The sequence below is a fragment of the Camelus dromedarius genome, chromosome 24 (assembly GCF_036321535.1).
Source record: "Camelus dromedarius isolate mCamDro1 chromosome 24, mCamDro1.pat, whole genome shotgun sequence".
NCBI classification, from domain to species: Eukaryota; Metazoa; Chordata; class Mammalia; order Artiodactyla; family Camelidae; genus Camelus; species Camelus dromedarius.
In genome coordinates this window covers 31,596,605-31,622,366 of record NC_087459.1, presented here as the reverse complement: position 1 = coordinate 31,622,366, position 25,762 = coordinate 31,596,605, and the positions used below count along the sequence as shown (strand labels likewise).

At 45.7% G+C, this 25,762-nt stretch overlaps 1 protein-coding gene across 3 annotated transcripts in view; it reads left to right on the top strand.

The window, feature by feature from the left end:
• The window catches only part of SDK1 (sidekick cell adhesion molecule 1), a 451,634-nt gene that overhangs the window by 300,565 nt on the left and 125,307 nt on the right, over positions 1-25,762 (top strand). For all 3 annotated transcript variants that reach the window (XM_064478731.1, XM_064478730.1, XM_064478729.1), the window contains exons 17-18: positions 19,696-19,811; positions 21,412-21,604. In XM_064478731.1, coding sequence (XP_064334801.1) covers positions 19,696-19,811; positions 21,412-21,604 — 309 coding nt within the window. The remainder of the gene's footprint in view (positions 1-19,695; positions 19,812-21,411; positions 21,605-25,762) is intronic.

Genomic DNA, 25,762 nt, shown 5'->3' with positions numbered 1-25,762 from the left:
ATTGAATATAGTTCCCTGTGCTATACCATAGGACCTCGCTGTTTATCTATTTTATATATAGTAGTTTGTATCTACAAATCCTGAACTCCCAATTTATCCCTTCCCACCCCCTTCCCTCTGTGAACCGTAAGTTAGTTTTCTGTGTCTGTGAGTCTGTCTCTGTTTTGTAAATAAGTTCATTTGTGTCTTTTTTTTTTTTTTTTTTTGGATTCCACATATGAATGATATTGTGGTAGTTTTCTTTGTCTGGCTTACTTCGCTTATTATGACAACCTCCAGGTCCATTCACGTTGCTGCAAATGGCATTATTTTACTCTTTTTTATGGCTGAGTAGTATTCCATTGTATAAATATACCACAACTTCTTTACTCAGTCATCTGTCAACGCACATCTAGGTTGTTTCCATGTCTTGGCTATTGTAAATAGTGCTGCTGTGAACATTGGGGCTCATGTGTCTTTCTGAATTAGAGTTTCTGGATATATGCCCCGGAGTGGGATTGCTGGATGAGAGGATATACACCCCATGTAAGATAGTGTTTCTTTACTAGGTATGCCCGAGCAGATTAGAATATAGAAATTGTGTGGGGCAAATATAGTGTCATTCTGTGCTAAACTAACCCAGCTACTTTTACAGCATTATCCGTGGGCTGTTAACATCTTTAGCTTGGATTTGCATCAGTCTGATCTGGGGTATAGTAGGAGGCAGACGTCAATCACTTTCCTACCACAGAGGCTCGGAGGCGCATGCCCCCTGTCCCCTGAGACCCCTGCCAGCATTTCACAGTGGCACATTATTCATTTTATTTGACGTGTCGTCAGTCTCCCGAACACCAGGTAGCTCCATGGTCAGGGCGGGTCTCTCTGGATTAACCACCATTTTAAACTGACTGTGCCGTTTGTGTCCCTTGCAGAGAAGATGAGTTGTGATGATAGACGTGAATTTACTTGGGATGCTACAGATACACTCACAGTCTGCGTAGGACTGTTTGAGGACTTGAACAAAACAGCAGACGTAAAAACAGCTGGTGCCTCTTCAGCTGCAGAGGACGGGTCAGGAGCAGTGCTTGGCCAGCGTCCTCTCAAATCCTGTGTGCTGTAGGCGTAGCAGGAGTCGTTTCTGGAAGGAAAGGTGGCAAAGAGGCCTGTGGGGTCACGTCACTCACTAAGGGTCACTTTTGGTCACTCAGACTGGGCCACATCCTACCAACCTCATTTTTGAGGGGAGAGTTACCGAGTCCATAGGTCCAAATACTGTATTTATTCTGTAGCCTGATTTCCACTCACTCATTCATTTATTAATTCACTCGACAAGCACCCTCGTGGCCAAGATGGGGAAATACAGGTTGAGCGATAAAATAATTAGAGGATTCCTAGGGCTCAGCTCTGCCCAAATCTGCGATTTACCCGGCGGGACACCGCTTGGAGGGTGACTGCGGCTGTGAGACCCACCGTTGTTCTGGGCTCGTCCTGGCCACACATCGCCAGCGACAGGGAGGGAGTGGAGGCAGCGTGGCTGTCAAATACGCAGGTGTCTCAGCTGAGAGGGGAACTCGTATATTCCACCCTGAATCAGAAATGAAGAATAAACTGCTCTGCTGGACTGATGGCTGGAATCCAGTAGAAACATAAAAGGGGTAAGCCAGCCGCCACGTTTACAGACACACAGCCAATCATGTGGCTCGGGGAGGGGACGGGACTCGCCAACGGTTACCATAGAGAGTGGGGAGGCTAGCTGAGCGCGGCCCCAGGGAGAGCTGTGACCGTCATCTCTGTCTCCCTTTCGAGATGACGTGTTTCCAGATCCAGGCAGAGCGTAATGCCCTAGGGCCCTGTTTGGCCAGATGCCCCTTGGAGCTTTGAGGTCAGCTCCAGGTGCCTCCCGAGGGGTGGCCGGCCCGGGAGAGCTCTGTAAATCCCCTGTAAAGGAAACAGCCCGGCTGGACACTTCTGTGGTTTCCCAGTGGTCTGACAGGGGCTCGGAACAAGGATCGGCCAACTCAGGAGACAGACGGGCGTCGATGGGCAGTGGCTGCAGAAGGAGAGGCTTCAGTTCAGCATCAGGAGCAGGCTGTGTGGGGTGTGGGGGCGGGATGCTCGCAGACAGGACGGTGAACCCAGGACCTCGGGGTCGGGTGGGGGTGATGCCGCCTCTCCCGTCTGCAAAACTTAACTGGACGTCGGCAATACGGCTGTTTGTATGGTCCTTGCCTCTGTGAAGCTTCGCAGAAGAAGCATTCTTGACCCAAACCCTGGTTATTATAACTGCATAGAACAGAACCATGAATCTGGGTGGACCGTACGCGTTTGAGAGCCTGTCCCCGCCAGTGTCTTCCCGGCAATTCTTGCGGAAAGATTTGGTACACGAACTGACTCCTCCCTGCTGTCCTCCACCAGGAAATCCTTGCTGACCTTCACTGCAGCGCTGACGACCTGGAACTGTAAATGTCTGCTTCCCTCACTAGACCCTGAGCTCCTGAAGGCAGGGACCTTGACCTTAGATTCATTTCATAAAGACAGTGAAAGGTCTGGTTTGGTAGCGGTAGGCCACCGCATGTTGTACATGTGTGTGTAAACGTATCCATGCACACAGGCGTGCACCTGTATGCACGTACACACGTGTACACACATACACGTGCGTGTGTGCACATACGTACATGTATATACATACACATATCCACATGCATACACATCAGCATGTCATGACCAGACATACAGTTGGCTTCTCTGTATGTAAATGAAAATCTGAGGCCAAAGTAAGAAGTCTTATAAACTGAACTAGTGCATGTGACCGTGTCATCAGTTTGTAACCTCACATCACAGAGTTTCTAGGGAGGGAGAAGGAATAAAAGTTTACCAGCTAATTGCAGTATTGCTCAGAGTAGAGAACCAGTAGTTTGTACCCAAAAAAATGAGAAAACTTAGGTCTGTATAACCATATTAATGTGTGTGTGTATATATATGAACATTTGAGAAAAATGCAAACCTTCTTAATTGACAAAACATATCAAACACAGAGAAAATAAAGCAGAGCCCACGGTGAGGCACACTTGCAGGTACACACACATTCACGCAGAGGCTGGCAACAGGCACACGCGTTGTCATAACATACTTGTAACTCGTATGCATCTATGCAATATGACAGAACCGAAGCCAAATTTATTGCTGGTATCATGTACTGGACTTAACTAGCCTATAAAAATAGAAAGATTTCCAGATGGGCTAGCAAAGCAAAATCTAACTCCAGACTGTAAATAAGAGATACCTAAAAGGGAGAGATTGAGACAGGCGAGAAGAAAAGGATGGACCAAAGACACACACATACAAATACAAAGAGAGCAGGGCTCATAATCTTGATATCTGACCAATAGAACCTCTCTATATACAGAAATTCTAAAAAGACAGAGAGTATTTTATAACGCTAAAAACTACAATTCGCAGTGAAGAAGTAACAATCATTTATGTACCTCGGAACACAGCATCACCTTAAATGCAAATAATAGGAGATGCAAAGAAAAAAGAGGGACAGTAATAAAAGGAGACTTTAATATGCCTTCCTGAATCCAAGACAGATGTAGACAAAGTGCAAAGTCAGTAAATACCTACGTGCACAATGAATAAAGTAGAACTTATACACCAGCTCTGAACCCTGGTCATAGAAAATACACCTTCTTTACAAGTGCACAGGGAAGATTGATGAAAACGGATCATGTCTTAGGTCATAAAAAAATCCCAAACAATTCCAAAGAATGTAAAGGTTGCATCAAATAAAAAAAGTTGCGAACTAATTTCACTTTCCGAAGATTGATGCAAAAATGCTAAAAAATAATCAAATAAAATTCAACAGCATATGAAAAAATAGTTGGTCATATCCAAGTGGGGTTTATTCCAAAAATGCAGTTTAGATATCTGCCAATATTCAACACTCATCCCTGGTAAAAATATATAACAAAATAGGAATTTATCGACATTTACTCAGTAAGGCAAACGCTGTATGTCCCTCAGCCCCTGAGTCTGTTTTCTCAGTTGACTTACTGGGGAGGCACTGCAGGAACCACAGGCAGGCTGCGCATTGTCTCTGTCCTGGTGCAGTGGGGTGTTCGCCAGAGTGGACAGGAGGAGGCACCTAAGGGCACAAGGGCTGAAAAGGAAGGAGTAAAACTCTCTACCTGCAGATAGTAAGATTTAATATCTGGAAACTCCAAAAGACCCAGTGGAGAAACTGCTATAAACAGTAAGACGATTTATCAAAGTAGCAAGTTACAAAATCAGCATATACACACACCAGACCTCACAAGTACACGCAAAACACTCCTGAAAGTTAGAATCAGAGAGAAGATCCCACCTACAACAGCAAAGTAACATTAGAATGGAAAAGGTAAGAAAAAAGAAAAGAAAAGAAAAGAAAAAGAAAGAAACCAGGGGATCATCTTAGCAAGAAATGGCCAAAACCTATGAAGAAAACCACAAACGTTCCTGACAGTCACAAAAGTTGACATAAACAAATGGATAGACGTACTGTGTTCTTGAGTAAGAAGACGTCATCACAGTGATGTTAGTGCTCCCTGTGTTAATTTACAAATGTCACATGACCACAATGAGAACAACATCAGAATTTTTTTCCTGGAGCTAGAAAAGTTGATTTTAAAACTTTATTCAGGAGAAAGTGAGCAAGAATAGCCAGGAGAATCCTGAAAAGCAGTGAGGGCGAGTTGATCCTTTAGGTATTAGAACACATCATAAAGCTGTGTAACTACAACAGGTATTGGTGCATGAACAGATGCGTGAACAGAATAGAAAATCCAGAAACGGACCAATTCCTTATAGAGATTCAGCTTACAGTAAAGGCGACATCTCAAAAGGACTGTACAAAGACAGACCTTTGACAGGTGGTATTGAAATATGGAAAAATAGAAACATGTGCAAGGATGCGTTCCAAATGGACCAGAGACACCAATATCAAAAAAACCTGAAACCACAGAACTACTAGAAGAAAACATCAGTAGATTCCCTTATGACCTGGAAATGGTAAAACTTCTCTAACTACGAGTCCAAATCTAGATGCAATAAATGAAAAGACTGATAAATTTAACTACATAAAAAATTTTACTGGCTAGAATATTCTGTATGCAAAAAAAAAAAAGAAAGAAAGAAATACAATAATTAAAGGGAAAAAGATAAATGGCAAACTGGGGGAAATATTTGCAAGTCATGTCCCAGACAAATGGTCAATAGTTTTATATTTAGAGCTAAAAGAGAGAAGAAAGAGACCAAAAACCAAAAGAAAAAGGGCAAGAAATAAGAGAATTAACAGAAGTTCACATGGCCCTTAACCCCATGAAAAATTTTGCCCATAACAAGAGAAATTCAAAGGGAAGCCAGGTGGAGACACCATTTCTCACCTGTCATTCTGGTAAATAATTTGAGAACTTGACAATCCTCTGTGATAAAGCCTGAAACAGATTATCCTATTTATTGCTACCAGGAAGGCACCACCATGCAACCAGTAGTTAATTCAATCAGCACGCGTGAACGGAAGCTTCAGTAGTGGGGGAAGGTTTAAGGGACAGGGTGATCAAAGCGGTATATGGCCTGGACTGGTTCCCATTGCTGCACAGGACGTTAAGGGGGAGATAGGATTGTAGTGGGCTGGGAGGCAGTGATGTAGCAACAGCGATGTCCTGGTTTCCACCGCTGTACTGTGCTTAAGTGGTGAGCATCTTTGCTTCCAGGAATTGTACGTGACCATATTTAGGGGTGATGGGGCTTATGTTGGTAGCTGACTCTCAAACAGTTTTGAAAAAAACCTTGTATAATTTCAGATTCTTTATAAGTTGGAAATATTTTTAAATGAAACTTATCTTTAGCATTTAAAAATGTTTCTAACTCTTATTTAAAACAAAAACTGATGCAACTTCTAATGCCAGTCCCAAGCTGAGGTGTACACCCTCTGACACACCAACTCCCCTTGTAGAAATTTATTCCAAGGATACACCTGCAAACAGGAGGAAAGACGTGTACAAGACTGTTCACTGCAGCACTATTTGTGACCCCATGTTTGGAACCTACCAAAATGCCCATCGTTACGACACTGGTGGAATAAACTCCAGTGCATCCACACAGTGGACAACATGCAGCTAGGAAAAAAAAAAGAAATATTTCTAGAATGGAAAAGGAGGGGAGAGAAATAGAAATTAGGCTTTTCATTGATTTTGAAACCATGTAAATATATTTTATCTATTCATAAAACCAAACTGTTTGAAAACATTTATAAAAGAAATTCTAAAAAACTGAAGGCAAAATGAAACAAATGAACACAGCTGTATATTGAGTTGGTGGCTTAGCTAAATGGAAACCAATTATTTCAAGTAACTTTAAAATGTGATCTTTGATTGTCCATCCCTAGCACAAAGCCAAACCCCCAAACTAGGGGGAGAACAGGTCCCAAACTGCTTTCAGCTGTCATGTTGGTGGCAGTCGTGGTGGGTTTGGAGGCACAGTTATGTGAGTTTTGTGAGATAAAGCAAGGAAGTACCGTGTGGATGACCTTGGGGACTGAAATTTTTGGCTAAGTTGAAACCCTGAGTTGGAATCAGTAGTATGATGAGAGAAAGATTTTTTTCGTAAAAAAGAATTGCTTGTAAAACAGCCTAGAAATAAGAATCAATCCAGTAGCATCGAGCTTTCCAGTAACCAGGAAAGTAAAAGGTCAGGAGAGGGTGATGTGTCAGGTCTAGTCATTGCCTCAAAGCACAGCCTTTCAAACGCCAGTGAGGGCTCGTCTGAAAGACGCCTGTGCCAGCCTGGAGGGGCTCCCACTCGTCAAAAATGGGGAAACACGGAAATCAGTAATACTAAACGCCAATGAATTCAAACATTCCAAATACATTTCAGCCCATGGATTCATAATAGTATGTATTTTAAAAGCCTCCTTGGTCATCTCTGGAAAATGCTAGGGAAACTATTAAGTACTGAATTTGTATAAAACTTTCCCATCAAAAATCTCAAGATTTCCAGTGAGAAACTTGACCTTGTTGGGTGAACGTAACTTATTCAGTATCTGGTTTTATTCTTGAGATGGCACAATTCAGATACCGTCGAGATGTTTGATGATGACTCCTCAGATGTCTGACAGTAACCGCTGGTGAGGAAGGGTTTGCGCAAGTGGCGGTCACAGCGCCTGAGTAGCATTTATTGCTTTCTCCCCTAGTGGAGAGAAACGTCTTTCTTGCCATTAACCAGGATGTAGATAATTCAACCTCTTTAAATTGTACTTTAAGGATGCGGTGTTTCTTGAGGCTAAGAGTTCTTCCTTTTATTTCTTTGACAAATGTAATGTCAAACAGTTTTTGTGATAATGGATTTGGAATCTGATCAAATGTTTTTCACATCAAGTATTTAAAAATAACGGGCATTTCTCTGTATCTACACAGATACTGCTGCCAGTCTTAATAACTTCCCTTTAGAGTTTAAACACCGACTCCTCTAGAATTATAAAACTGATTATGTATCACTCGTGAACAATTTTTAGCTCTGTAGGAAAGCTGCATTTTTGCTTTGAATCTGTACATTTTACATATGCGTGTTAGTATGCATTCACAGGGTCTGGGAAGTTCTCTGTCGTGTCCGTCCAGGTGCTGAAAGTGTCAGTTAAGTAAGCCATTTTTGGTGCCAATCACTTTTCCTTCAAGAAACCTTCATGGTGAGACCCATTCACCAAAAAAACTAACAACAGTGATAATAATGCTTTGTTCAGTTCACACTCTTGCAAAACTCTTCTTCTGAACAGCTGATAGACTTCAGTTTGAAATTGAAATAGGAGATCGGAAAGTTCCATTTTTGAGTAACACAGTTAGAAGACGAACAGTGGTGTGTCAGACGACCCGGAGACAGGCCTGGTCCAGACCCTTCCATCAGAATGTCTCCATCGCAGGTTGACGGGTCCTGGGGTGTAGCATCAGCCTGAATCCTTCGGAAGAAACCCTTCTGTCACAAGTGGTGTTCTGGCTCCGCTGCTTTAACAAAGCAAAAACCAGACGGGGCTGTGGTGTCTTGGATTTTATTAGATTTACCATCTGACAAAGTCATTTAATGAGGAGTTCAGGCGTACAGGCCCCCATTACAGAGAACTCTGTGAATAAACAGTGGAGTTCTTGAATCTCAGGCTTTTCAGATTGAATTTTGCCATAAAATCTTTTTTTATCCTTTGCATTTTTTAAGGTTAACTATAGTTGACTTACAATATTGTGTCGGTTTCAGGTGTACAACTTCAGATTCTCTTCCATGACAGGTTCTTTTACAAGATACTGAATATAGTTCCCTGTGCTGTACGGTAAACCCTTGTTGTTTATTTTGTGTATATAGTACTTTGTATCTGCCAGTCCCAAACCCCTAATTTATCCCTCCTTTTCCCCTTCCCCTTTTGGTAAGCATAAGTTTGTTTTCTATGTCTGTGAGTTTGTTTCTGTTTTGTAAATAAGTTGATCTGTATTTTTTTTTAGATTCCACATACAAGTGATATCATACAATATTTGTCTTTCTCTCTCTGATCCAGTTCACTTAGTCTGATGATCTCTAGGTCCATCCATGTTGCTGCAAATAGCAATATTTTATTCTTCTTATGGCTGAGTAATATTCCATTGTATATATATGTACCACATCGTTTTTATCCGTCATCTGTTGATGGACATTTAAGTGGCTTCTGTGTCTTGGTTGTTGTGAATAGTGCTGCTGCGAACATTGGGGTGCAGGTGTCTTGTCAAACGACTTTTCATCTTTTCTGGATAGATGCCCAGGAGTGGGATTGCTGGATCATATGGTAGCTCTATTTTTAGTTTTTTTTTAAGGACTCTCCAGACTGTTTTCCACAGTGGCTGCACCAATTTACATTCCCACCAACAGTGTTGGAAGGTTCCCTTTTCTCCACACCCTCTCCAGCACTTATTATTTGTAGACTTTTTGATGATGGCCATTCTGACCTCTGGGAGGTGCTATCTCATTGTGGTTTTGATTTGCATTTCTCTAATAATTAGTGATGTTGAGCATCTTTTCATGTACCTGTTGGCCATCCGTATGTCTTCTCTGGAGAAATGTCTATTTAGGTCTTCTGCCCATTTTTTGATTATGTTGTTTGGATTTTTTTATATTGAGTTGTATGAGCTGTCTGTATGTTTTGGAAATTAAGCCTTTGTCAGTCACATCATTTGCAAATATTTCCTCCCAGTCCTCAGGTTGTCTTTTTGTTTTGTTTATGATTTCCTCTGCTGTGCAGAAGTTTATACATTTGATTGGGTCCCATTAGTTTATTTTTGCTTTTATTTCTTTTGTCTTGGGAGACTGATCTAAGAAAATACTACCACGATTTATGTCCAAGAATGTTTTGCCTACGTTCTCTTCTAGGAGTTTTATGGTGTCTTGTCTTATATTTAAGTCTTTAAGCCAGTTTGGGTTTATTTTTGTACATGGTGTGAGGGAGTGTTCTAACTTCATTAACTTACATGTGGCCGTCCAGCTTTCCCAGCACCACTTGCCAAAAAGACTGTCTTTTCTCCATCATATATTCTTGCCTCCTTTGAAGATTAATTGACCGTAGGTGCGTGGGTTTATTTCTGGGTGCTCTATTCTGTTCCATTGATCCGTATGTCGGTTTTTGTGCCACTACCACACTATTTTGATGACTGTAGCTTTGTAGTATTGTCTGAAGTCTAGGAGGGTTATGCCTCCAACTTTGTTCTTTTTCCCAAGAATTGCTTTGGCAATTCTGGGTGTTTGTGTTTCCATTTACATTTTAGGATTTTTTTTTCTAATTCTGTGAGTAATGTCCTGGGTAATTTGATAGGGGTAACATTAAATGGGTGTATTGCCTTGGGCTGTATGGCTATTTTAACAATATTAATTCTTCCAATCCAGGTCTTTATACCTTTCTGTCAGCACTGGCATATGAAACATAATAAATTTGTCCTCTATATCTCATTTACTCCCAGCGTCCATTTAGCAGCTTGTGTGGCGTGGGGTGCACTGCAGTGCCCCATCCGATCAGTTCCTCTGGGTGGCAAGCCATCTCCAGTGCCAGCGTCTGCCCCTCCTGGCACTGCTGCTGCCAAGGGGAGCTGCCCCTCCCAAGGGAGCCCTCCCACGGGTCAGCCTGTAACTGATGGCTGGCGGCTGCTGGGGGCACAGAAAGCCTCAGCCCCCTGGCCTCAGTTTAGGACAGCCCAAAGGGGCATCCCTGCTCAGGGACTGGCTGTGGGGTCAGCGCGGCCTTACTGGCAGCTCTCTGCTGCCCTGTCCCGGCCTCCTCTCTTGCCTGCAGGTATGTCTCCTGAGCCCTGTACAGCTTCTGCAGGAAGCTCTCCGCGGCCAGAGTCTGCTTCCAGGCACTCGGTGTAGGACAGGTGTGTTTTTTGCAATGTAACGTTCTAAGCATTTCTTTTGAGGGAGTCAAACTCAACTATGTACCAAGTCCAGTTACTAACATTAGTAGCCATCAGTCAGCAATGGAAGCTTTTCTGATTTCATAATCTTCCGGACTGTGTGTCTCTGGGTCATCTGACATGTCACCTGTGTGGCGTCTAATGGCATCCTTCAGAAGTGGTACCTTGCCTGTTTCCTGTCCTTCACTGGTTTCAGACACGTGGCTGACAGTTTCCACACAGCCTGGTAAGATGAGGGAGTCTGCAGTTGCAGGAGTTTAGACTCCAGCTGTTAAATGCAGGACATTTTAACTAGCTCCTTGGACTCAGTCGATATAGTTGTAACCAAACTCATAAATTCCTGTCCTTCTAATTTTGTGCCTGCAGACAAGTTTCCCAGTTCTTATCTTTTTGTGTAAGATCCATGCTTTGTGGAAAGGTGTTGGTATTACTTACTTGGCATCATAGCTTCATGTGATCCTTTTTCCATCAAATACCAAATTTAGGCTGAAGAAGATGATTGGGACACACAAATCTGCATCCTCACCATCCTTAGTATGTTCCCTGGTTAGAAATGTTTCTGCTCTTCCGACTTAGGGTAACTGGTGATGTTCCTCTAAGCACAAGTTGTTCGTTATGGTGGGGAAATGTGTCTTTATGCATATAAAATACTATTAATTCTATTGACAGATAATTTTAATAAATATTTATGTATTTAAATATAAAGTACAGTAAAGTGGACTGATGTATATACTGACTTCAAAAGTCAACTTTTCTAAAAGTTATGTTTGCACAGATTCTTAAGAAAGTTTTCAAATAAATCAGCTTGAATAAATTTTTAAATGAAGCATACAGGAAGCACTATTGACGTATTCCTTTTTATTTAATTAAAAAGTAAAATTCTGAAAAATGCATGACATGTATTAATTATGTAATCTCTCATCCAAAATATTTCAAAAAGTCAGTTTGAAGCTGTGAAGCCCAATAGTCCTTTCTAATGAGTTGATTTAATGATGTAGATTATTCTTTTTAAACTTTTTAAAAAAATTTCTAAAAATGATTCATTTCACAATTCCATCAAGAAACAGATCCCACTGAATTACATCACTACAGGGTGCAAGGAAGGGAAGGAGGGAGAAGAAAAAATTTTAATCATTCTTTCTCGGGGAGCACCTAATAGCAGAGAATAATCATAAACACAATCACACGTGCCCTCTGTATGCGACCAGGTGGAGCTACTACCAAATTAATTGAAAAAAATAGGCACACGCACTGAACAACAACAGAAGTTCACTGATGGTAAGAAACTGGCAACTAAAGTGAGACTCAGCTTGACCAGCTGGACCAGTGGGGCGTCAGGGAGGGTGGGGCTTAGCCGGCTGGACCAATGGGGCGTCAGGAAAGGCGGGGCTTAGCCGGCTGGACCAGTGGGGCACCAAGGAAGGTGCAGAGGCTGCAAGGAAAGTGCAAAATAGTAACTGGATTCGGAAGGTCTACAGAACAAGTCGTAAGTATAGTCTTTTTTTTAAATGGACTATTTTTAGAGGAGTTAAAGGTTCACAGCAAAACGACCGAGGATACAGAGATTTCCCACCCCCGACCCCCAGCTGCGGTGCTTTCTTACCCTCGATGAGCCTGCGCTGGCCTCGCCCAGACCCAGTCCACTTCGGGGGTCAGTCCCGCTGTTGGACGTCTGACGGGCGTGGGCGACGTGCCCACGGTGCCGGGGCCGCACAGAATCGTCTTCTCGCCCTAGAAGTCCCCCGCGCTCCGCCTGTGCCCCTCCCTCCCCTCCCGCGCAGCACTGATCCTTTGTCTCCGGTTTAGCCTTTCCCAGGAGGCCGCGTGGGTGGGCTCTCAAGCTGTGTGCCTAGCCTTTTCAGATCGGCTGCTTCCACTTAGCAGAACACGGTGCGCACGTAGAGTTGTCAGATGCAAGAAGTTTGAAATTACATTTCAGCACGTATCAATTTTTGAGTGGCTGTGAACAATGGCTTACCACTATGAGAAGCTGACGGACGTCGGTCTCTCCCGGCCCAGGTGTCGCCCATTGGAGGCACCTTGACGGCACCTCCCTACCTGCAGTGACTCCTACTCGCCACTCCAAGAAATCCACCCTCGGGGACCAGAAACAGCCGTTGTTTTCGGTTGCAGATGTCTCCATAAGGAATGAGACTCCTGTATTTGAACCCACCCTCGTGGCTTTCCTTTCACGTAACCTGGTTGCTGGGTGTCCCTGCGTGCTGGGTGCGTCCCCACAGGCTCCTCGTCCTTGCCCGTCCAGTGGGTTCAGGCTCTGTCGGGCTTGAGACAGAGGATACTCTTGGATCTCTGCTGGGGGGTTTATCTGGTGAAAATGGATTTATTTTTTGAGCAGTGGAAATCACAAAAGAGCATAGCACCTGTGTCTGCCAGGCTCCTTCAGGGCCTGCAGTTTCAGGCTGGAGGGAGTGGCGCTTCAGATGCTAATGGTCTGGAGAGAAAAGGCCCCCGGGGCAGCAGGAGGCCACCGACCCCCTGGGACCCTGGTGGGGGCTGAGCCCTGCTCTGTGCTCGAGGGCGCCACCTCCGCCCAGGGCCTGGCGTGGTAGACTCGCCCTGCCGTCCCCAGGAGGGCAGGGTCCCGCAGCCCTCAGGAATGAAGCCATTTCAGCCACAGCAGCTCCTGGATTTGAGATGCTGTCGGGAAGGTTTATGGGCTGTGGGCCTCCTTCTCACTCGAGGGGATTTTAATCCCATTGTCCACAAATTTGTGAGTCACTTCTGATGACAATAATTAGGGAAAAGAGAAGTTGAAGGAGCTGAGAATAGAAGAGGGCTGAGAATTGGTGGTTTTCGGACTAAAGCTGAGGGTGGGTGAGAGGAAGGACTCTGAGGCATTAGAGCTTCCATGCTGTGACTTTGGGGCGGTGCCAGGCCCTGGGGCCTCGGTGTGGAGACGCCCCGGCTGAGCGGCTCTTGTCTCTTGGGGCTGCGCGCGACCTCGGGCAATGAGAGAGGGGAGGGATTGCCTCTGACCTGGGCTGCCCGGGGCGGGATGCATGGCGGGAAATTACTGCTCATTTAGTTTATGCAAAACGCCATTTTCTTAGCAGGGTTTGATCGGTGTGCTCTTTTTGGAGAACAGTGAACTTAGAGGTTGAGGGCAGTGCCGTTGTATCATATCTCACTGTTTGGGGCCTGGGAGTTTGAGCTCGGAGCGGCGGTTCCTTGTGCCGGGTCAGTTGGCAGGTGGGCTGGCTGGTGGCTGGGGGTCAGGGGAGGGAAGGTGGATTCACTCCCGCGTTGGTGTCTTAGCCGGGAATGCCCTAAGGCCGGACACCCTGGGACTGTCCATCAGGGCACCTGCACACAGCCTCTCCAGCATGGTGGCCTCAGGGTTGCTGGACTCCTTACATGGGCCCCCAGGGCTCCCAGAAAGGATGGCTCTAGAGAGAAAGTGTGGAAGCTTCTAGTTTATTAAGGCCTGGACCTTATTCTGTGGGTCAGAATAGTCCCAGAGCCTGCATTCAGGAGGTCCAAACACAGACACCACCTCTGGATGAGAAGAAGCATCAAAGAATTTGCAGCATTTTTAAAGTTAGTTTTATTGTGGTATAACTTACAGAGTAAAATTTACCCTTTTTAGTGTACAGTTCTGTACGTTTTGACAAACAAACACAGTCCGCAATCACTACCACGGTGAGGACAGAGTATTTCTGTCACCCCCAGAGTTCCCTTGCACTGAGCCTCCTCTGCCCCCAGACCCTCCGCCCCGACCCTCCGCCCGCCCTCGGCGACCGTCAGCGTTTTCTCCCCTCCGGCTTTCCCTGTCACAGAGCCTCACACAAACGGAGCCTGCAGCCTCCCGAGGTGGCCTCCTTAGTGTAACGCGTCTGAGGTCCGCCTCTGTTGTTGGCGAGAGCAGTACTCCATCCGCGGCCGGCCCGCGGCGTGCCTTCCTCTTCTCCAGCTGAAGGGCTTTGGGGGTGTCGCCAGTTTGGGGTGATTATTAATAAAACTGCTGTAAGCATCTCATGCAGGCTTTGTGTGACCTTCAGTCCGCACTTCTGTTGCAGAAATACTTCGAGCCAGGCCGTTGGGTCGCACGGTTAGTGCGTGTTCTCCTTCGTAAGAAGCCACCAGGCTCCCAGGTGGACGCTGCATCTTGTGCTCCTGCCGAAAATCAGGGGAGCTTCCGTTGCTTTACATCTGCGCCAAAACGTGGTCGTTGTTTTTTTCTAGCTCTTCTGATAGGTGTGTAGTAGGTTCACATCAGCTTCCCTGGTGACCAGTGATGTTTACTGAGAACCTTTTCATGGGTTTATTTCCATCATAATATTTTCTTTGTTGAAGTAACTATTTAATTCTTTCTGACAATTCTCTGAGTTTTTGGTTTTCTTATTACTGAGTTTTGAAAGTTTTTTTATGCATTCTGAATTAAAGTCCTTTATTGGATGTAAGTCTTGTAAATTTTTTCTTTCAGCCCATGGCCTGTCTTTTCATTTTCTTAGCAGCCGTGTTTCACAGAGAGGAAGGTCACTGCTTTGATGAAGTCAGATGTACCAGTGCCCTTCTTTTATGGATGACGCCCTTGCCACGGCTAGAAATCTTTGCCTGAGCCAACATCACAGATGTTTTTCCCTAGAAGTTTTAGATGACATTTAGGCCCATGATCGATACCCATTTGGAGTTAGTTTTCATGTATGGTGTGAGGTACGGATCTTTTTTCTTTTCTTTTTCTTTTTTTCTTTTCTTTTCTTTTTTTTTTTTTAGCATTTGGATGTCCGTTTTTTTGCAGCACCATTTGTTGAACAGACTATCCTTTCTCCATAGCGTTGCCTTTGTGCTTTTGTTAAACACCAGTTGGTGTGTATGTGAATAATTCTGAATGCTCTGTTTTAGTGATCAGTGTTCCATCTCTTTCTCCAAGTACCCTTTGTTCTGATTACTGTAGATCTATAGTTAGTTTTGATATCACGTCGTGAAGGTTGTCCAATTTTGTTCGTCCTTTTTCAAAATTGATCTGGCTATTCTAATTTCTTTGTTTTTCCATCTCAGTTTTAAAGTTAACTTTTCAATTTCTAAAATAATGCTAGCTGCAATTTTGATTGGGATTAGTCAGCCTAGTGATCAGTTTGGGGAGAAATTACATTTTTATTATATTGTCTTCCAATCCATTAATATGATATGACTCTCCCTTTTTTTTTATTTTTCATCAATTTTCAGCATAAAAATCTTGTATATGGTTTGTTAAATTTATATCTATTTCATGTTTTGATTGTTATGTAAGTGGTACTAAATTTTTAACTTCAGTTTCCAATTGTCTGTGGCTCATGTTTAGAAATATATTTGACTTTTGTGTTTTGGTCTTACATCCTGTGATCTTGCTGCCCTCAGCTGTAGGAGCATTTAGCTGGTAGGCTCAGGGATTTCCTACATGGACAATTGTATTATCTGAATAGAGAGAGGCTTGTTTTGCTTTGTTTTCCTTTTCAATCCCTAGGCCCTTTCTTTTTCTTGCATTACTGCCCTGGTTTGCGTTTTCAGAATAGGAAAGGCAAGAAAGACAACTTTGCTTCATTTCTGACCATCAGTCTTTTACCTTAAATAAGATGTCAGTTGTAGGTGTTTTACAGGTGCCCCTTAGTAAGTTTAGTAAGTTCCTTTTAATCCTTACCTTAAGGGTTTTTTAAATCACTATTAGATGTTGAACTTTGTCAAATGCTTTTTCTAAATCTGTTAAGATGATTTTTTAAATTTTATTGATAAAGTGAATTGCCGTGATTGATATTCACATATTGAGCCACCCTTGTATTTGTAAGATAAATTCCACTTGATGAGAATAAATTATGGTTTTTCCATGTTGCTGAACTTTATTTTCTAATATTTTATTCAGGACTTTGTGCCTGTTTTCTGAGGGATGTTTGTCTGTAGCTTTCCTTTCCTTTAATAACCTTTTCTGATTTCGCTGTCAGGATGGTGTTTTAGAACGTCTTTTATTTCTTCTCCGGATGCCTGATGGCGTTAACCAGTGACCCTCGCGTGCTTGCCGTCTGCTTTTCCGGACGGCTCTAATTCTGTGCTCAAATGCTTGGTGGGCGTTTGCCTGCGCGGGCCGTCTGCGTCTTCCTGAGTGGGTTTTGGACGCATGTTTCTTTTAAGGGATTTGTCCATTTGATCTACGTTGTTGGATGCATGAGCAGGAAGATGTTCAGAATGTTCTCTTCTTCTTTTAACATCAGTAGGCTTCACAGGGGCCTCACCTGACGCTGGTGATGCTGGTCACCTGTGGCTTCTGCTCATACACGATCAGTCTGGCTGGACGTGTATTGATCTTTATGAGGACCAGCTTTTGGAGTCATTGATTTTCTCCATCATTTTTCTGTTTTTATTTCATTGATTTCTGCTCTTTTTCTTTATTCTTTCTTCCACTTTCTTGTTTGGGGTTTAATTTACTGTTATAGATTCTTAAGTTTCGATTCTAATACAAACATCTAAATGCTGTAAATTCCACTCTAACCCTTCGGAATCCCCCAATTTTGGTATGTTATGTTTTTCACTTTCATTCAATTGAAAATACTTTCTAATTTTCCGTGTGATTTCCTCTTTAGCTCATGCACTATTTTGACGTGTGTTTAATTTCCAAGTTTTTAGGGATTTTCCACATATCTTTCTGTTGTTAGGTTCGTTTAATTCTGTTGGATCATAAAGCATACTTTTTGTGATTTCAGTGATTTTTAACTCGTTTAGGTTAGTTTTACATGACGTATATATTGCAAATATGCCCATCTTGGTTAATTTCCACGTGTGCTTAAGAAGAACGTGTAGTGTGTTGTTGTTGGGTAGGTTTTTAAGTAAAACTTGGAGGTCAAGGTACTAGATGGTTGTTGTTCAGGTCGTGACGATTCTGACTCATTTTCTTTGTCTACTTTTTTGTTGTTGAGAAAGAAGTCTCCGACTATAGTAGTTGATTTGTTAATTTTTTCCTTTTAGCTTTGTCAGATTTGCACCTTGTGTTTTGAAGCTCTGTTGCCCACCCGTTTAGGACTGTTGAGTCCTCGTGGTGAGCAGATCACAACAGCATCAGACAGTGTCTGATTTATCACTGGTTTTCTTTGCTAGGATTTTTACTTTGATATTAATACAGCCACTCCAGATTTATTTTAATTGGTATTTTCACGTGTTTTTTCCATTCTTTTACTTTAAAGCTGTTCATATCTCCATACTTAGAGCGGGGTTGTTTTAGACGCCGTATCGTTGGGTGTTGCTCTTTGTCCGAGTGGTGATCGGTCTTTTATTGACCTGTCCAGGCTGTTCACACTTGCTGCCACTGTTGGTATGATGGAATGAAAGTCCACCATCTTGCTAATTCATTTCTGTTTGTTCCTCTCTTATGTTTTCCTTTTCTCTCCCTTTTGCCTGCCTGCTTTCTGATTCATCTGATATTTTTATAATTATATAATTTTTTTTCACTCTTGCCTATTTATATCTCATTTTCAAAGCTGTTTAGTGACTGCTCTGGAGTTTAAAATATATATCATTAATTAATTACAATTTATCTGGAAATCCACTATGTGTATCGTGTAGGAAGATCACATGCTTAGTATGCACGAGGTCCCAGGTTCAGTCTCCAGTACCTCCATTAAAAAAGTAAAAAATAAAAATAAAAAATTTTTTTGATTGAAACAAAAGAATTTTAGCGGAATGTTCCCAGTTGTGTGATGCCTGTTGTCTCCCTCGTGCTCTGTCACAGGGGAGCCAGCGCTCACGCTCTCGCCCCAGGAGAGGTCTGTCTTTTCTTATATTGCAGACAGCCTGGTTGCCCTATGGCCGCAGCTTCCTCGTGGGCTCAAGGAAAGTTAAGACACTATAGTCTGTGCAGCCTTTCCTCGTTCTTGATGGATGTGACGTTCTTACCAACTCTCTGCATTGAGGCACAGCGACCCTGTGGCCGTCTTTAGCCCCCAGACTTGGGGTGGGTGCTGAGTGAGAAGTGGGGTGGTTTTCTTGGTGACTCACAGAGCGGGGACAAGAGATGCCGCAGCCGGAGTCAAGAGCAGGTGGGAAAGGGGGCGTGAGCTGGAAGAGCAGACTGGAGGGGCTGGGATGGATCGTGGTTTTCTGTCTCCGCCCAGTGCGATGAGCTTCTCAGAAGAGCACGATGAAAGGTGTGGTGATTTTCAGCAGGACCACGCTCTGTCCTCACGTGCTTTGTGCCCTGGGACTCTCGTCTTTCCTTCTGTTCCTTGAGCTGAAGGATCCCGTGGGCTTCTGCGTCTTTGCTTTGAAACAGGTTCCTAAGGCTCCTAGAGCATCCTGCCCTCAGTCGGCTCCGCCAGTGGGCGGCGCCCTCCCCCAGGCCTTAGAAAGCCAGCCCCACCATGTCGCTGCCCTTTTCCAAAAACTTTTGGTTCCCCATTGCCTACCGTGCAGATTGTCGACCAGCGTGTGTGGCATACGAGGCAGTCCCCAAAGTGGCCCGTCCGCTTCCCCCTCCGCCACACCCCATGTCCAGCCACGCTCACTCCTTTCACCAGGGTTTCATGGCCCCGCGCCGTTCTCACTCCATTTTCCCAGAGGCGAATGCTTTTCTCAAGGCCTTTCCCTCTTCAAAGTCTGCCCTTCCTTCCAGACCCAGCGGGAGTGTCCCCCGATCCGGAGCCCCGACTCTTTCCTGGGGCGCAGGTGGTGGCTCTGCCCTATGTTCACCAGAGGGACTTGCCTGTTTCAGCTACATGAGCACCTCCTGTGGAATGAGCCCTCCTTGGAGGCAGGCCCCCGGGCCGGTGTGTGATTGGGTTCAATAGCTGTTCCATACAAGAAGTGGAAAAATTTTTTAAAGGGTGGCTTCTGTGGCAGACAAAGAGAAATTTAGTTTCCAAAGGAATAAATTACATATGAAAAGGGGTGGTTTTTTCATGTAAAGGATCACTGGGCTTGAAACACAGTGACGTGTAAAGGGAGAGGCAGACTTCTAGATGTAACCTTGCCTGCTCTCACGTGCTGGGCAGCTGAAAGTAAAATCAGAGCAATCGCGTTCACTCCCCATCTCAGGATCCTAGGGAAGGCGCGCTCCTGCGATGCGATGGTGCTACGCCTGAAAGACTTTGCCAGAGAAGGCGAGAAACAGCCCGATCCTTCCTCTTTGTAATGCTGTTAGCTTCCAGAACATTCACCACGCTCGCCGTTCCCAGGGCCGGTGACGCGTGAGTGGCAGCTAAAGGTTTCTTCCCCATCTCTCCCCCCCCCCGCCCCGTGCCTCCTGCCGTCTGTCTCGCTGGCCCTGACGACCGCCTCGGCACAGTGCCCACCGCGCCCCCGCAGAACGTGCAGACGGAGGCCGTGAACTCCACGAGCGTCCAGTTCCTGTGGAGCCCCCCGCCGCAGCAGTTCATCAACGGCATCAACCAGGGCTACAAGGTGCGCGCCGCGGCCGGGGTCGATGGGGAGGCTGCCGCCCTCCTGCCGTCAGGGCCCCCGGCAGCAGCGCGGAGCGTGCCGGCCCCGGCAGGGGCACCTTCGTCCAGGGGCCCATCGCCAGCTACGCGGGCTCCGACACTCGCGTTCTAGTTACCAAGAGGGCGCTTCCTGCAGAGCGGGGCCGCCGGTGACAAATGCCACCGCGTTTCAGTTTGCGGTGGGAGGCCTGTCTCGGCTGACTGGACTCAGCATGTGCAGAAAGCCCCTCTTCCCGGAAGGGGACCTCTCAGAGGAGCCCAGACTCAGAACAAAGGGCGCTGGGTGACGTTTCCATCAAGTAAGGATAAGTCCGTGCTCTCTCGATACGTGAGGGACAGTTCTGTTTGTAGAACTGAGACCCGCCGACTCGGGACCTACCTGGACCGAGCTGGCGACAGGGACAAATTCCGCCCCCCCCCTTGTCCTTAGCGCCCGAGCACGTCACCTTCCTAGGCGTGCTTGGGCGCATTTCCCAGAGCGCAGTCTGTCTCTCCTCTTCTATCAGCTTCTCCCGCGCTTGGCAGGGCGCTCGGCCTCCTTTGCCTGCGGTGCAGACGCGGGCCTTCCGCGCTGGTGGGTGAGCTCGGGCGAGGCCTTCCCAGAGAAGGGAGTCCACCTGGTTTGTGAACACTTGGCAATCTCAGGTTCAGAGACTGTTACTTCCTCAGACACACAGTTCATTTTTTTTCCATTCGGACTCAACTTACTAAAACACTTGTTTTTCGCTGGAAAGGCAGACGTAGCCAGAAGTCTGTTCTGCCTTTTCTCTTCCCCCCGAGAGAGAGCTGCAGTCAGAAGCTTCTTTGAAAGGAAATCATATTGATCAACGAAAATGCTTCTGCCTCCCTGATTCTCCTGTCAAGTCTTGTTGGCACGACTGGGCCGTCCACTCAGTGGCTCAATTGTCACCTCCGTCCATACAAACCTGCTCTTGTCCTGCAGCGGGTCAGTTTCAGAGTGAATTAACCCTAAAAGCGTTTGGTGTCAGAGGAATTAAAAGTCACATTCGTACAAAATGTTGCCAAAACATTAAAACAGCCTCCTTTACACTGTGTTTCTTTAAAAGTACAGCCAGTCTCCTTTTCAGAAAACTGGTGAGATATAAATTATAAGTCCTTAGCATGGTTCCCATCGCCCCGAGGCTTCAGAAAGGGCACCTCTCTAGGAAAACATTTGTATTTATGTTTATTGCATTGATTCAGTTGAATAACAGATGATGTCATCATTATTTCTTAACATTAAAAATTATACAAGTTTAAGTGTAGAGAAGGTGAAGGTTTGAGGAGTGTCTTTTCCCAATATGAGTAAAAGTAGATATTTTATTTACATATATATGTATAAAATGTATGTAAGTAAACACATCTGTATTCAGTAGTCCATGAGATGTCTTTTAAACTCAGTATTTTTCAGTGCAATTATAAAATGTAGGATTTATGGAGTTTCTTGATTACAACTTTGCTATCTTTGAAGACATAGTACGAGCAAAATAAAATTCTGGTTCAGACTTGAGAGTGAAGATGTGGAGTTAAAAGGATCTCTTTCTCAACCTGCTCCATCCTAGCTTCTGGCGTGGCCGGCCGACGTCCCCGAGGATGTCACGGTGGTCACCATCGCTCCAGATTTCCACGGAGTCCACCACGGGTTCATAACTAACCTGAAGAAGTTTACCGCCTACTTCACGTCGGTCCTGTGCTTCACCACTCCAGGGGACGGGCCTCCGAGCACGCCTCAGCTCGTCTGGACCCATGAGGACAGTGAGTACCCCTTTGCCAGGTGTCTTGTCAGTAGCCCCGAGTCAGCTGTCGGAGAGGTTTGGGCCACTGTCATGTCCAGCGCCAGGCAAGAGCAGGGGTGGAAACTCCGTGTTCTCAGGGTGTTTGCAGTCGGCTGGCCCCAGGGAGGGAAGTCACTGTGAGTATAATAGTGTTGGGTGGTGGTGGTCCGTGCAGTCAGCCTTTGGTCTTGTCTTGCTGGACCCCTCTTCACGCAGGTTTCAACTTCCAGTCCCTTTACCTGCTTCCTGAATCCCCTGTAAAGCCCCCCAGCCCAGGCCTCCCCTGGCCCCTCCCCAGCGGGCAGTTCACCCAAGTCTCTTGAAGCCCTTTGACCTTCCATTATCTCCTTCTGGTCAGTTCAGATCAGCCCCTTCTCTGCTCTCAGGCCGAGTGATGCTTCTGAGAACATTTTCTGATGAAGTTATTCTGAGAAAATACTCACAGATGTGCACGAAGCTTTGTGTCCAGTGAGATTCATTACCCTTGTTGGTAATTAAAAACAATGAAAAATATTCTAATGTTCCAAAGGGGAATCGTTGAAAAATTGTGGAATGATAGTATACTAAATATTTTGCAGTTATTAAAAAAGGTTTTGAGATAAAATGGTCATGATCTAGTGTTAAGTGAAAAAAAAAACAGTGTGCAAAGCTCTGTGAGGTCTGTTAGGCGAGAAAAGACCTTGAAGTTTGCCATGACCTTGAGAGCTGTTACCTTTATATTTTTATTTGTATTTTTCTGCATATTCTCATTTCCACACTGAGCATATACCTCCTTTATAAGGAGAGTTAAAACTTAAGTAAAAGTTTTTCAGTGAAATCCTCTGATCCTGGGGAGTCCTTTTTTGGGACTTTTAAAATTATAAATTCAGTTTCCTTAATGACTCTAGTACTATTCCGTTGTCTGTCGCATCTTGGCTGAGTTTCGGCAGTTTGTGATGGTCAGGGACTCATTCCTCTAAGCCGCTGCATTTGTGAGGGCGAGGCTGTTGGTAGCACCTCCTTATTGCCTTTCTAGTGGCTGCAGAACATGTAGTCACAGTCCCTGTTTCCTTCTGATATTGGTGATCTGTTTCTTCTGGGGGGGTTTCGTGGGGTTTTCTGGTCATTCTTCCCAGGAGTTTATCAGTTTCATTGATTTTTCTTGAAGAACCAGTGTTCTGGTTCACTGATATTTTGTATTATTTTCTTATTTTTCAATTTAATGGATTTCTGCTCTTATTTTATTATTTCCTTCCTTCTGCTTGCTTTAGGTTTATTTTGCTCTTCTGCTTCTAGTTTCTTGGGGTGAGCACTTAGGTGACTGATTTGAGGACTGTCCCCGTGTCTCATGCAATCACTGAGGGCTATAAATTTTCCTCTTCACACTGCTTTAGCTGCATCCCACGTATTTTGATATGTTGTGTTTCATTTTCATTCAGCTCTGTGTGTTTTTATTTCCTCTGAGGCTTCCTCTTTGACCCATGGGTTACTTAGATGTGTGCCATTTAATTTCAAATGTTGGAGATTTTCTTGTCTTTCTGTTATTGATTTCTAGCTTGACTCCATTACAGTCAAAGAACACACTTCGTATAATTCCAACTTTTTTTTTAATTTATTGAGATTTGTTTTATGGCCCAGGATATGATCAGTCTTGGTGAATGTTTCATGAGTACTTGAAAATATAATATATATTCTGCTGTAGAATCTGCTTTACAATCATAAACTTTATATACCCCTCATCAGATTTTAGGATTAAAGGAGAAAGTTGGTCAAATTTAGCCTTTTCTTCTTTAAAAAAAAATCATGGCTGTGCTGTCCAGTCCTGTGCCTCTTGTCCCTGCCATCAGTGTAGGGGACTGAGTTGTTCATCCGTCTACCCAACACGCAAACACGTGTATGTTCCTACATTCGAGTGTTTGCAGGGTGCCCCTTCTGTGGGAGGTGGCCAGCTGTGTGTCGAAGGTGTAGCAGAGATACGTCAGTGCGGCCTCTGCCCTCAGGGCTAACCAGCTCAACAAGACGTGAGGTGGACAGGCCCGGGGGCAGGGCTGTGAGGAAGGAGGTCCGTAGCAGTGGCTGTGGCAGCCCCGTGAGGAGTGACAGGAAACACCTGGGGGAGTCAGGTCAGTCTCGTAGAGGAGGTGACGGTTGGCACCCTGACGGAGTTGCTTTTGCAGCAGAGAATGGATGAGCAGAAACAGAACCCATAAAGGCAGGGCGTGGAGGAGGTGTGGGAGAGTATGAAGGGTTTAGCTTGGCTTTGGTGTCCTCTGTGGGGGCGGGGGTGACCCTAGAGAAACAGGCTGGGGGCTGGCCCAGAGGAGTCTCAGTTGCTAGGTTCAGGCACGTGGACAGAGGTAGTCCAGGCACTGGGGAATCACAGAAGGAAGTCTATGAGGGCTGTTATTTGAGTGGCTCTGTGGTTTGGGGCTCCACCCGGAGGATTCGTGATGATGCACTGGAGACAAGGGAGAAGCAGTCAGGGGCAGAGGCGGGTAATTTGGAGCCTCTACCCCAGCGGTGGGGACAGCAGTCGGGGAGATTCTAGACGCATGTCACAGAGAAGTGGGGCCAGACAGACTTGGGGTGGGGGAAGGGCTTCTCCGGGACGACTCCAGCACTCCAACACTGGGGGGAGGGTGATGCCAGTAACCAGGACGTGGGGTGCAGGTCCAGGGTGAGGACGCAGGTTGTCACCAGGACACGCTCAGTATGCGGTGCCCGGGGGACATCTGACTGGGTGTTGCCCATGGACGGTAGAGACTGAAGAGGTAGATTTGAGAGTCCTTGCAAGTAGCAGTTGTGACCTTACTTCCCAAGGAAAGGTTAAGGACTATAATTGAGCGTGTGGTCTGACCACAGATGGAAACATTTGAAATCAGCTGCGCCTCAGAGCGTCTGGGGTTTGAGGTCCTTGGCGGGTGAAGCGCTTTGGGGTTCGCTTTGGGACTCAGGTGGGCTTCGGGGGGGGGCTCGCTGGGCTCTGGCACAGTCGTGGCTGGGGGCTGGCGTGGGGAGGGCTCCGGCTCCGGCTCCGGGGCCGAGTGCGGCGGGCCGAGCAGGGCGCCCGGGCTGGGTCTCCGGGCGAGGAAGAGACGTTCTGCCTGCGTGGAGGCCCGCCCTCCGCTCCCCTGTAGGGGAGCTGCCTAGCCCTGTCCGTACACGGCAGGGATGGGAAAGTCGCCGTGACTAAGGGGGTGACGGGAGCCCTAGGAACGTCTATCGGGCACCCCCGATGGCTCGTCATTATTCAGACGTTTTCCTCAATCTCGTGACTGAGGGCATCACCTCAGCTCCAAACACAGTGGGGCCAACTGGAGATCGGGTTTTACTTTCCAAAGGACATTTATTAAAATCAAAAGTGACAAAAAGCAGAGCCTTCTTCAGATAAAAGAGAGAAGGCTTCTGGCTGAATTCTTTACTAAACGAAGTCTCATTATTGACAGTTAAATGGGCAGACGCACACTGTGGGGAGACACCCAGGCTGCTGTGCAGCCAGGGAGCAGAGCAGTGGAGGCAGCAGGAAAAGGAGAAGCAGGACTTCTCTCTCAGGATGCAGAAGGCTGGCAGTGATGTTGTCCTCTTGAGAATTTTCTAACTGAACCACCATTTTTGATGAGCAGGGAGCCTGTTGCCCCTACTTAGAAAAATAGAGCATCGTGTTAAATGTGGACGAGCCCGCTGGAAGGTGGGAGGTGGGGCTGGTGCCAGCTCCGGGGCTGCAGCCTTTAAAAGAGAAGCGTGGCCCCTCGGGCGCTGGACGAGGGGTCTCCATCGCTCTCTAGTGATGATGCTGGAGTCAGTTCCACATCCAGCCGACCTCCTCCTCTGAAGCTCTGATGAAATAAGAACTTGGAGGGGTGGGGGGTGGGTGACACAGGAAAGAAGAAACCATATAAATTTAAGCGTAGACATCGCCAGCTGGCTCCAGCAGAGCTGGAGGACAGGCGTACTTGGGCAGGAATCCAGGAAGCAGAAACACCGAGAATATAAAAGAAGCAAAAAGCTTTCTTTGCTGCTCTATCGATCGAAAAAAGGACAAGTCAGTTCAAAAATCTGTCAGAACGTCTTTCTGGAAACTCCGACCTGGGGGCGGATGAGACGGTCTTGACAGACGTTCTGTTTCACCGTGTTCCGCTCCAAGAGTGAGATTCCTCAG